Source organism: Metopolophium dirhodum, chromosome 3, assembly GCF_019925205.1.
Source record: "Metopolophium dirhodum isolate CAU chromosome 3, ASM1992520v1, whole genome shotgun sequence".
NCBI lineage: Eukaryota > Metazoa > Arthropoda > Insecta > Hemiptera > Aphididae > Metopolophium > Metopolophium dirhodum.
Window position 1 is genome coordinate 39,083,243 of NC_083562.1, and position 13,703 is coordinate 39,096,945.

Genomic DNA, 13,703 nt, shown 5'->3' on the forward strand with positions numbered 1-13,703 from the left:
ACTACAGTGTTGTTCTATTTTTAATAAATAGCAAATATTAGCTTTATGTTAGGTAGTCATCTCTTTCTATACAAATTTGTATTCATTGACAACAAGCACTATTGATGACAACAGCAATCTAAAATTAATTTGTCCTCAAATATAATAATATTAAGATCAAACGTAAAATAAAAACATTTGTCTTTTAAGGATCGCAATTTATCAATATAAAATCAAACATTATTAAACTATTAATTGTCAAACATTTAAAATTTTTAATTCATGTTTTACAGAGAACACGTAAAGAAAAGAAAACATATTCAGAAGACTGGGCATATGGCGACGAAGAAGAAATTGAAGGTGTACGATCCTTCAGTTTACAAGAAAAGCTTGATTCCACACGTTATTTGAATCACAACTTTAGTAAACAGATGGATGGAAAAGGTATGATTTTTACAGTTTAAATTAATAATACATTTATTTTATTTTTTCAATATTTTTTTTTAGATTTTACAATTTCATACCTTCAGAAACATGGTTTCGTAATACCATTATTATTTAAGGATAAAACAGGTCTTGGATTACATGTCCCAAGCCCTAATTTTTCTGTGAATGATGTTCGCACATGTGTTGGTAAGTGTAATGTTTTAAATTAGTTACCTAATGAATAGTTATAGTTTATATTTTAATTTGAGTCAGGGAAGCAATTGTTCATGATTTTTATTAATTTATTTAAAATTATTTATCTATTTATGCAATTACTATACACGGAAATGATAAAATATGTTGGTATATTTGAGTTTGTTATAATTTTGATATAGGTTAGGTACCTACTGCCTACCTAAAGAAAATAAATTAAGTATTTTTAATTTTTCTTTTGTTACTTCAATATTTCGTAAATTTATAAAGCATTAATTTAAACATTTAGATACACCCAAATTCAGTTAAATATTTTTTTTTTTAATATTCTTACCCATTTATATTTTACTATAATTTATTTACTTTTTTATTTAGGTTCAAGAAGAATGTTAGATGTAATGGATGTTAACACACAAAAGAATTTCGAAATGACTATGAAAGAATGGACCAAGTATTATGAAGAACCGGTGAAAGATAAACTTTTAAATGTCATTTCACTTGAATTCAGTCACACCAAACTAGAAAACTATATTAAGCGTCCAAATATTGTAAATATTACTTCATATTATCAACTACTTAATTTTAAAAAAACAACCATTTATAATGCTGAACATTATTATTATTTTATTAATATTAATTTATTTTCAAATGAGAATATTTGATAATTATTTTTTTTTTATAAATATGCTTTTGTTGTACTTACTCTGCTTAATAAATATATTATAAATATAACTACATTCAATTATAAATAGGTTTGTTTTTAAATGTAGGTACGAGAATTGGATTGGGTCGATTGTGTTTGGCCTAAGCATTTGAAAGAGAGTCAAACAGAATCAACAAATGTCATAGATGATATGATGTATCCAAAAGTTCAAAAGTATTGTTTGATGTCTGTTAAAGGCTGTTACACTGATTTTCATATTGATTTTGGTGGCACATCAGTTTGGTATCATATACTTAAAGGAAGCAAGGTAGAAATTGTCTATTTTTTATTTATCAAATAATTGTTTAATTAATATTAATTTTAAGGTTTTTTGGTTAATACCACCAACTGAACAAAACATAAAATTGTATGAACAATGGATACTGTCTGGTAAACAAGGTGATATATTTTTTGGAGATACAGTTGAACAATGTGGACGTGTGTCATTGAATGCTGGAGATACATTCTTCATACCTACTGGTTGGATTCATGCCGTTTATACTCCCAAAGACTCATTAGTATTTGGAGGCAACTTTTTGCACTCTTTTGGTATTGAGAAACAGCTTCGGGTCGCAGAAGTAGAAGAATCCACCAAGGTCAGTATAATAAAACGTGTACTGATATATTGAGACTAACTAATATAAAAAAAATTTTAGGTACCTCAAAAGTTTAGATATCCGTTTTTTACCGAAATGCTGTGGTATGTTCTGGAGCGTTATGTCTATTGTGATTTGGGTAAATCTCATCTTTCAGAAGGCGTTGAGACTTCACCTTCGCCAGATGAGCATATACATTTCACTAAACAGGTAAAATACTGAAATATAAAGATGAAGATTAAAATTATCGGTTTTTAATATTTGTACAGGAGCTCCATGGAATAAAAGCAATAGTAAAATACCTGCATATTTTGCCACCGAATAAAAAAAATGTTCCTCCTCTGATCAAAGATGCTATTGAGTTGATAAGAAATGTGGCCATTGTGATAAACAAACATAAGAATGATATACCTGAATATGCTATAAGTGGAAAGCCAATTCTTAAAATTCAAGGAGATAAAGTATGATATTAATAATAACTACTATTAATACAGTAATTGTATTAAAATGCTAATTATAATATTATCATAATAATGCTTTTTATTTTTATAGGAAAGGGAAAGGAGGTTTTATAAGACAGCTGGTGATATGAACGCCAAAGTAAAAACTTCACGAAAAACAGCTTCTGGCGCAGGAGGGCCTAGAAGAAGACGTACAAGATGTAAAAAATGTGAAGCTTGTAAACAAGCAGACTGTGGAGAATGTTCATTCTGCAGAGACATGGTAAAGTTTGGTGGACCTGGTCGCGCTAAACAGACTTGTGTGATGCGTCAATGCTTGCAGGTACGTTATTAAACTAAATAATATAATTAATATTCAGGATCTGAATCTGATGTATTTTTAAATGTTATAGCCAATGTTACCAATAACCGCAGCTTGTGGGATTTGTTCATTGGACGGCTGGGGTCAACAAATTATTATTCCTATACAGAAAGCCGCTAAAGATACTCCTAGCCAACTTATGGAGTGTAGTGTATGCTTTGAAATTGTACATCCTGACTGCTTATTAAAACAAGTAAAAACAATTATTATAATAACTTCAGACTTCAGATTATTAACATTAATTAAAATTATAAATTGCATTCTTTTTAGCCCATATATACTAATAATGGTACTTATAATGAAGATCTGCCTAATAGCTGGGAATGTCCCAAATGTTGTAAGGAAGGAAAAGAAAGCAAGGTAAATACAATTATAGATTTTAATTATATTGTAAGTGATTTTAAATTTGTTAATATTTTAAATACTATTTTAATGTTGTAGCCTCGCCATTTTCGTGCTAGACAAAAATCATCAGATATCCGTAGAACTTCTGTCAGTAGCAATGACGCTACTCCACAAAAACGTTGTAAAGTAAGCAAAAATTAATATTTCAAAATTTAAAACAATTTTATTTATTCAGAAAAAAATGAATTTTAGGACGAAGAAGACTACAGTGATACAAATTCTGAAAGTGATGGAGACAACGTTTCTAATAAAAGACTGAAAATTGAGAAAAAAGAAAACTTATTAACGGAACGATCGCCACCTTTGCCTTCAACGGTAAATATATTTTTCTTCATTAACTTTAATACACGGCTTTTAAAATATATTTTTAATTAGTGGATCATACATTTTTACTGTATGTTGGTATTGCTTTTTTTTTATTCAAGAAGCATGTTTTTTTAACAAATAAAACTAATGTAAAATAAAATACAAAGTTTAATAAAATATTTTAACAAAACTGGTAAAAATCTAACAGTTCCTAATATTATACATACTTGTAAATAAAATGTGATTTAATATCAATTAAATTTATTTGTTTTAAAATGAGTTGCTAAAATTAGTTTTTTATGGAACTATTAATAAATATAATAAAGGTCATTAAATTTTGTTTAAAAAATTATGCATTTTAGATAGAATTATAGATACTACTACCTTGATTTGGAAATAAAATGGTATGATGATAAATTATATTAATGAAAATGATACTAGTCTTGTATGTTACGTACAGCCTTCCAAAATCTGTTGCGTGCATGTGTGCTACCTACCAATTAATTTTATGGTTACTTTTTTATAGATACAACATAATTTTATTGCTGATAGTAATATATATTGCAATAATATATTCATCATTGTTAAATTCTCTTGAAATTCCTATTTTTTTTTTAGGCGTTTTAATGTTATTACTGAAAACTTTTAACATTTTTTTCTTTTAATGTATTAACTTACTGTTCGCTACCAATCTAATAAATATTAAGTTGACAATTTAACATATTCCTTTCCATACTTAATTTAATATCCAAAATCAAAGTTTATTTAGTCTCATATACATATAAAATACTATGTACAAAATTGTGTACTCATACCTAGCGTCATAAACTTGATGAGTATTATTGTAATCTGATATTAATCTTGATAATTAACAATTAATTGCAACAAAAAAAATAAATTATAGATTGGAGATCTTTGCTTTGTATGAATTATAATTTATGGTAGGTAGTATACGACACTAAAGTTTTGTGGTACATTGCATACAAGATATAATAACATTAAAAATAAATTTAATAATATAAACTTTATATTGTTGGAGTAATATGGTTGAAATAATATTAAATGCCTTTCTTTTAATGGGCCAATTCTGACAAACAGCTTGCACAGCTAGCAGTCATACTTTTTTACAACTTCTGATCACATTTCTGAATACGATTTACCTTTTTCTCCTTTAATCTGAGGAAATAGGTTAGCAATAATTTCATTTGTTATTGAAATTATTTTAAATTTACTTAAGAGGACACCTCGCCCGCATATGTCGTCTCTGTCTTACAAGTGCATAACATAGCAAATTGTACGCTCAGCAGAACACGTATAGCTCTGTTAGTTTAGAAAATTAGAGTGAATTGATCTGTTATAAAGTCTATAGGTAAGATTATTATTTTGTCAACATCATTGGCTTTTTTATATTTTAATTTTAAAGTGAGTTTATAAGTATTTTAAGATGTACAAACAGATTTCCAACAATTTCCAAATACTCATAACTCGTTTTAAAATTTAAATATAATAAAAAGCTCATGAGATTACCTAGATAATAATCTTATCTTTACATTTTTTAAGAGGTCAATTTTTAAATTAACGGAGCTACTCGTTTTCTGCTGAGCGTACAATTTGCCATGTTACACACTTGAAAGACGGATGCAACATATGCGGGTGAGGTGTCCTCTTAATTGTTTTTTTATTGTTCTATGTGGAATTTAGTTAATTTAATATTAACAACTACAAATTCAAATCTAAATTAAAAATGACTGTTTTCATTATTCATATCATAATGTTAAATTGTAAAAAAAAAGTTTCATTTACATAAAAGTTCTTTAAGGTTGGTGTCACTGTTTTTCATTATCATTTATAATAAACAGTTTTACTAATTTTTACAATTGTACAAAAATGGCTTTCACATTATACTTAAATATTTTTATAATTTTCATTAGATTGGTGTTGTTGATTTCTGTTACTGAAAGGTAGGCATCTAACCACATTTTAATTCACTATACTATGTATATAACATTGAAAAGTAAACACACCATAAACCAAACATATAATTCATTTTCAAGTAAAATAATATTATTAATATTTTGAATTATTCCCCTCCCGATATAATACTGTTCTATTTGACTTAAAACCTGAGTCAATAAATGTTAATAAATTGATGCACGTAATTTTTACTGAAATATTGTGTTCTTATATTATTTACACTATTAGGCTAGAGTTTCACTTACCAACTGGCGTTCATCTGGATGTGCAGATTTGTAAAATAATGCTTTAATAACTTCACCATTGGTAGACACTTCTTGAAAATCGTTGTGTGCTGTCTTATAAACTAGTTTTCACTGCTTGTGTGTTTTGTAATATTAAATGGATACTGACCAGGTATTAAAAAAGTATTGTATGAATTTTTTTTTATTATTATATTGCTTAACTTTTTTTATGAGTTACTTAATTGTCATTTTCTTTAAAAAATAATTATTATTTTGATTTATATTTATATTTATATTGATATTGTTAATTACATTTTTTTCCAAGTATTCCTCTATTATACCATTAATTGTATAATTTAACATAATATATTATTTTCAAAGTATGAATTATAGTTGTACAATTTATTTCTATTATAGATTCTGTGAGAACTCTGTACTTGTTTTTAAAGTTATTTTTATATTAACTATATATTATGGATACTGATAGAATTCAATTATAGTAAATAGTCCAAGTTTAGACCCATCTTTATTTATTAAAGAAGGTTGTTTTAAGATGTGTTTTAAATATTTAATAAAGGTAAAGAAAAATAGAACTACAAAAGGATAGTGATACACATATTATTTGCAGTTATTTTAATAAAAACAATATAACTATTCTACAGTTCTATAATACCTCAGATTAGTTTGTAGTATAGAATTTTGAAAATAAATTACATATTTTAAAATTTATTATTTGGGAATTTCATCATAAGTCCAGAAACATTGTAATATGTCATCATGGTGTATTATAATTTATGATTTTTGGATTTTTTTATAGAATTGCAGTTTTAGGTGTTACCAATATTTTACTTTTCATTTCAAATAACATACCATTTTGTATATTCACTTTTATAAATACTTTTTAATTACTATGTTAAATTATTTTTGAGTTCCTTAAAACTACAAATCCAAGCTCTGCTCAGAATCTTATTTCAATAATTGTAATTGGTTATCATTATTGTTTTTAAATCTATAATATTAATTAAACACAATCTTTTGCTGAAATAAGCAAAGCCGGTTAAGTTTGACATTTCTATAATGTAGCATTTTCTGATTTTTTTATGGGCACTGGGGATTACATGATTAATAATTATTCTAATCACATTCACTTGTGAATTTGTAATTTTATACTACATATTTTCTTGTTTACTAATTTAGATTACCATTTCCCAGTTGTACCATTTAATGATATTTAAGTTGTTATTTATTTTTAGTTATTAATTAATTTAATTGATAAAATTCTGAAAGTTAATAGAGCTTAATTTGTTTTGCTATCCATTCAACATATTTTTTGGGTCATACTATTCAATGAATAATTAACTTTATTATGACCTATAAAATGTTATATATTATTTTATTCATTTTTTTTATTCTTTCCTTCATTGTGAACTAATAAATTGTAAAATAAAATAAACCAAATTATTTTCCTCGTTTTATCCTTTATCGCCTACATTTTTTTTATCACCAAAACGTCTTGTGCATGATTTAACAATAGCTTGGTGTCTTGACTGTTTTCTACGATGCAGTTTGGGTTATAAATTATAATATAATAAAATGTCACTTCATTAATGCACATCAAGAAGAACACGAAATGTCTTTGTACATAATATATTTTAACTTAATTTTTTGTTTTGCTATTGAACTGTTTTATGCATTATGCCTAATCCAATTGCCTCGTTAACTGGTTTTAACATTTACTTATGCAATTGCAAAATTGTGCACGAAATTGTCACTTATTCAATTTATAAGTCGTCGGAAGCGGACGAATATTACAAGTAAGTCAGAAAGCTCGCGCGAATCTATCACTTAAGAGTTACGATTAAACGAGGTATTGCGCGGTAATGGTTATCAAGTTTGGTGCGTAAAATCGATAAAAATCGTGCTTTTTTTTTGAAACTAGCGTTTGGTGTTAAAAGTTCAAATGCTATACTTACAGGAGGTATTGTTGTACGTTGACTTGTGTTTTGAATTTTGTGTTTTTTTCGAGTTCGTTTAAAAAATAGTTGAATTTTTCGAAACGATTTCAAAAACGTATTATCGTCGCGTGTTTTTTAAATTTAAAAAAAAATTGTCTTCGTTGTGTTTATTCCATTCCCTATCGATATTTGACTTGACGTATCTTTTATCAGAATTCTGTCACCACCGCCACTGCCACCACACCACGTACCGCGCGTAGTTTGCCGAGCCGTCTTTATAATAATATGTAATATAAAATATAAACCGTTTTTGAATTTTCGGATTTCGAATTTTTACGAGTTCACTATATAGTAAATTTTTTTTTAAAGTAAACACAATATTTCGTTTGATATTTTTTTATAGAGATGGATGGAAGAGCATTCTATGAAAATGTTAAATCGTTCTGTCAAAGTCGAGGAGGCCCATATGTCAACGTACAACAACACCACCACCACCACCACCACCACCACAACCACCAACATAACCACCACCTCCACGCCCGCCGCCACCGTCGTCGTCACCCCAACAATTGCGGAGCTGCCGTCAGCTCCACCGCCACAGGCATCGCGCAAGATCGATTTACGCAAGCAGCTGGCCAGCCAACTGTCCGGCGGTTCGGGCAAACACTGCAACGTGCTTAAGAAACAGTCTTACGTGTCGAAACCGACCAAAGGTGGCGGGCATAAGTCTCAGTCTAGTGGACAAAAGTCTCAAGTCGGCGGACAGTCTCAAGGCGGTGGGAACGTGAACGGCTACCAGCAGCATAACAATAACCATCACAATCACCACCACAACAGCAACAGTAATTACTGCGGGGACGCGGCGTGCATGCTGCCGGTGTTCGAGTACCTGACGCCCGCCGAGCTGGCCAAGTGCGCGCTGGTATGCCGCGCTTGGTCTGCAATGTCCATGGACCCGTCGCTGTGGCGCAAGCTGGACGTGACCGGCAAGCGGCTGACGGCGTCGTGCTTGGCTGGCGTGGTGAAGCGGCAACCTGAGGTGCTTCTGATGGACTGGACTGCAATCGCCAAGCGGCAGCTGGAATGGATGATCGCCAAGCTGACGCGACTCAAGGTTCTGTCGCTGCAGGGCTGCTCGTGGAGCGGCGTGACGGCGCTGCGCAGCAGCAGCGTGGTGCCGCCGTCGCTGGCCGCGCTCGACCTGAGTTACGTAACCGGCATGACGGACGCTTCGCTCCGAGATGTACTGTCGCCGCCGTCCGACTCGCGATCGTCGTCCAACGACAACACCAACCGGGCGCGGTTCCGGAACCTGCGCACTCTGAAGCTGGCCGGCGTGGACATTGGTGACGTGTCGCTCAGGTACGTGGTGCAGTACGCGCCTAGCCTGGTCGAGCTGGACCTGTCTCAGAACTACCGGATCACGGATGCCGGGATCGCGCAGCTCACCACGCCCGTCGGCAATGCCGTGTCCACGCTCGAGGTGCTCGACCTGTCTGGTTGCTTGGCCGTTACTGACGCTTCGCTCGACCACCTGCTCAAGTGCACGGCTCTGCGCCGATTGGACTTGAAGCAGACGCCCAAGATCACCATGGTGGCCATCAACAAGTTCCTTGTGGCCAACGACCGGTTCTCGGCCTCCGAGACCAGATTGCTGATCAAGTCACCCATGCCGCCGTCGCCGGTCACGTCGACCGGAAGACGCGATTCGACGGGAAGCAGTAGTTAAGAGTGTCGCACGCAGGAGTGGTAGTACGTGCGTCGATGATTTAGTCATTATAGTTTTATAGTGCGGACGTCGCGTCAATCATGCGACCGGAACCACCATCGTCGTGACGATGATGACGACGACGACGGACGAACACTCCGGCGCGTAACGACATTAGTAGTAGTAATAATGTATAATTGTATATTTTTATAGCAATTTTTTTTCTAATATTAATATGTTGTGTTGTCAGTTTTTTTCAATCCAAATTCCAATACGCCGCTCTAAACGAGAAAAGGGGGATTTCGTTTTGTTTTTCGTATAATATATATATAAATATATTAATGGTTTATTATTATTTGTTTCCGGTTTAGTGTCCGATAGTATTATTCGGGTTGTACACGACCTTGTCGTTCCCATGTGTTTGGACTGCCAAACTCGCGGTTGACCGGGCACGGTTTTGTAAGAATTTTTTTTTACTTCGCGTACGTACTAATATGTAAATACGACGTTTATCGACGAAAGACAATCTCTTCACGGGTTCATGCTCATTTAATTTACAATATTATTCTATTTCCGACTAATTTAGACCTTTATGGCATTTGTATTTTTTTTTTCTACGTTCAATAAAACGTCATCACAATTTTACTTAATTTTTATTATTTATAAACCATAAAATTTGAAAAAAAAAGACTGAAGTTTTGTTTGTATTACCGTTAGTTTTATAAGTATTATATTATATTATGCAATCAAACTCGTGTTGCGACTGTGTTGATGGACACAAGTGAACCGACGGATGGCCTGAAAGTTAGTTAAAAAAACTAAGCAAAATTTATCAATACTCAACACTCTTTTGATTACCGTTTAACGGAGTGATGTTTGGTGTTTTTTTTTTTTTGTATTTAAATTATAAAACTATCTGACTGTGTTTATTATTTTTTTTTTGTATTGTATTATGAATAAACTATCTATGTGTATGCAATTTGCTCGACATTTTTTTCTGACCGTTCTCGTTCGATTATTATTCTAAATATCGTTTAACTCTTAATAACATGTACTCCAACAGCGTCTTACGAATACATTTTTAAACTACTATATTCTGCGGTTAAACAGAACCATATACCTCCATACTGTAAATACCTTATTTCTGTATAGACCAGTACATAAATCTATTATTTACGTAATTGGTGGTGGTTGCGAATAATGTATATACATATAATAATAAATTTAAATCATTTATCTTAGCATTTACTCCACGCGGCTCCTGTATTATTGTATTACAATATTGTCACATCACTGCATGTAGGAGTGTCCTAAAACTATTAAACACATTGTAATAAATTGGTACCGATTGAACGTGTGATCTCGGCAAGAACTATTCGTAGTATAATTCGTGTGTTGTGAATAGGAAGAGGAGGAGGAGTAAATAAAGTGAGCAAGAGGCTACAACTATGGGCCAGTGCCCCCCCCCCCTCCTCGTTCACAAAAAAATACAATATAATATTGCATTAATTATTAAAAATGTTTTTGATTTAAGTGCCCTCCGTACACAGATTCTAGATCCGCCCTTGCGAGTGAGATTTTGGTGGCGTTGCGTTTCCGTCGAAATTTATTTTGCCCGATCGTGAATTCCCATTTGCGTGTGACGTACTTAACGACAATTTTTTTCCGCTGAACTTAAGCTGAGAAATTATTTTCTTTCGTTCGAAATACGGTTCGGGGGCACGTGACGATGAACCATCGGTTCGTAATTCCATTGTCTGTAAAAACTACCTGTAAAATATTGACCAGAAAACATAAGTTTGTCTTTTTTAGCACCATGTGTTTTTCTGTTCAAAATATAAATGTCCTAATTGTTTTGGTATATTATTGTTGTTTCGCCAAATCGCCAACTGACCCTAATAATTTTTTGGTCGGTCCACGTGAAATTCTATATGCCGATATTGATTCGCGTTCAAATTGTATTATAGATCTTATTGCGTTTTTTTATCCGATTACCATTTACGCATTAAATATATGTATCATTTTTTCCCCAAATCGGTGTGATTTAATAAGCGTCACTATAATAATATGGTATACCTAGTACATGATTTAAGTGCCAAAAATGTAAAGAACATATAAATTTCACAGATATTTTTAATATAAATATTCTAAGGACCTGTATACGAAAGATCAAGAAACAATTATTGTTATTTAAATTAAAATGAAGTCCTATATAAATAATTGTCAATAATATATATTAACTATCAAGTACAATTATTAGAAATAATACATTTATGTACCTACATGACTTTTTATAATATATTAATAAATGTTTTGAAATATGATTTATTAATAATCAATGTAAAGTAGGTAAAATTATAAATATTGCATAGGCTACGAAGTAATAAATTAATGTTAATTTATATATACCTAACATGACCTGGACCATTAATTACCGATTTTATACGATACTATTTAATTCTTATCTCTCCTTGGGACTTATATCAACCACTGATAACCACCTTTTATATAGTATATAGGTATAAATAATAAATTACAATATCAATAGCTATGTTGTGTGTGGTATATAATGTTACAATGTTATATCAATTACATGGCACGTAATTTTTAAAGTTTTATATCTATCGGTAAACATTTTTATTAATTGTGTATTGTGCATGAATTTGACTAATATTTTGTGGCGGACTTGAACGTTTTGTAAGTAAAACCGATTACTTGCGGAATGCGCGGCGGTGGTGTGTATAATATCGTTGTCATGATAATAACGTCTGCAGATAATAATCCTAATCCGCGATGGTGTCGTGTACGGTATTTTGTATTAACAATGCACATAACATGCTCAGCGATGTGAATTGCACAATCTGTTTGTATTGTCGAAATGCATTTGGACGGCGGCGCGTATATTGAAGACAGTTATAAACGACCCGATAGAAAGTCCGTCGCCCCGGCGAATCCAAAAAAACCGTGTCGCAGTGTTTGTTGTACGAGCGTGTTTTCGTTTTCTAGGAACCGCAGTCATCTTCCTGCAAAAACGAACGGCAACAAGTGCCGGCGGCCACCACCGCCACACCCGTCGAACCCAGCACCACCGACAAGTCCGATTTCGAGAACAAAACACCTCACAAAAAATTCGTAAGTCTCCTCGCCGTCGAGCCAATATATACGATTACGACGATACCGTGTGTGTGTGTGTGTGTGTTTTTTGTTGTTTGTGTGCCGTCGCGCTAAATAATAATTCCGTTTTTGTTTATTTTTTTTTGCGCGCGTTATGCAGAGACGGAATCTGACGGAAGAGAGGAAACCCGAACCCGGCACGAGCACTGGAAACCAGTCGCCCATGGTGGCGACGGCCGCTGTGGCGCCGCCATCGTCGGAAGTGAAGTCGTCCGACGGCGACGGATCGAAACAAACCACCACCAAACGGCCGGCCGAGGTGAGTGTGAGTGTGATAAACCCGACGATGATAATATTATAGCATACTATCATTGAGTTTTCAGTATAATATCTAGAAATTCGCTCGCTCAAACCTGCGTGAAAATATCGCAGCGAGATGTTTGCGCCATGTCATTGCACTGTTTCAGTGGCGCAACCGGAATTTTTTCAAGGGGGAGGGAAGGTCCACAATTGTTGTTCAAACATGGAGAATAATTTGACTAAAGCAAAAAAATCTGGTACCTGCGTACAAGTAATACAATGCGATCCAAGGGGGGGAGGGGTGTCAGACCCCCCGGGATCATCCCCTCGATGACCACCGGTTGCGCCACTGTATCATTGACATGGTTCATTTTCTCAGTGTGGGATCGTTTACAACTGTTTTGGACCACAGATATCTATACTATACTATAGATAGCGAACTCCTGTTATCAAGTGAAGCCGCCATTTTTTCGGGGAGCAAAATACTACTGCCCCATGTGTTAGATAATATATTATCGGTATTGTGTTTAGAACAGTTATAAGCAGTACACAGATTTTTGTAGCTCGTATTTTGTATAGAGGCATTAAAAGTGGTTGACTTTTTAATTGTGTCGCTTACAGTTGCCAAAATGTGGCTACATCTATAGATGTATCGGACCAACAATTTTTTTCGTTTAATATCTAACCGTTTGAATTTTGAACAAATATTGTAATACAACACTCAAGTTATATCATTAAATTAGTTGAAAATACCTTTATTAATCACGTGAATGATTTAAAAACTTTATTAGGGGACCTTTTTATTTATGCCAAGAACTATGTTTAAACTTTAAAGTAAGTTTTAATAAGTTAAAGAATTTAAATTGCTTAGATGATAGTTTTCTTAAAAACCATCAATTGCATCTTGTGTCGTTGATCTCAGATCTGTAAACAATATCTCAACGTACGTCTACGCTATATTGCTAAATCAAAAGTTAA

General features: G+C 32.7%; 1 protein-coding gene across 5 annotated transcripts in view; it reads left to right on the forward strand.

Moving 5' to 3' along the window:
• The window catches only part of LOC132940129 (jmjC domain-containing histone demethylation protein 1), a 36,471-nt gene that overhangs the window by 18,144 nt on the left and 4,624 nt on the right, over positions 1 to 13,703 (forward strand). For 2 of the 5 annotated variants that reach the window (XM_061007553.1, XM_061007551.1), the window contains exons 2-15: positions 273 to 423; positions 487 to 612; positions 994 to 1,166; positions 1,389 to 1,589; positions 1,648 to 1,917; positions 1,978 to 2,127; positions 2,187 to 2,378; positions 2,470 to 2,700; positions 2,771 to 2,932; positions 3,010 to 3,099; positions 3,181 to 3,270; positions 3,337 to 3,459; positions 12,318 to 12,443; positions 12,586 to 12,750. In XM_061007553.1, coding sequence (XP_060863536.1) covers positions 273 to 423; positions 487 to 612; positions 994 to 1,166; positions 1,389 to 1,589; positions 1,648 to 1,917; positions 1,978 to 2,127; positions 2,187 to 2,378; positions 2,470 to 2,700; positions 2,771 to 2,932; positions 3,010 to 3,099; positions 3,181 to 3,270; positions 3,337 to 3,459; positions 12,318 to 12,443; positions 12,586 to 12,750 — 2,250 coding nt within the window. Of the gene's footprint in view, positions 1 to 272; positions 424 to 486; positions 613 to 993; positions 1,167 to 1,388; positions 1,590 to 1,647; positions 1,918 to 1,977; positions 2,128 to 2,186; positions 2,379 to 2,469; positions 2,701 to 2,770; positions 2,933 to 3,009; positions 3,100 to 3,180; positions 3,271 to 3,336; positions 3,460 to 8,006; positions 10,002 to 12,317; positions 12,444 to 12,585; positions 12,751 to 13,703 lie in introns of those variants that run through there. The other 3 variants (XM_061007552.1, XM_061007554.1, XM_061007555.1) reach the window with 3 other exon arrangements.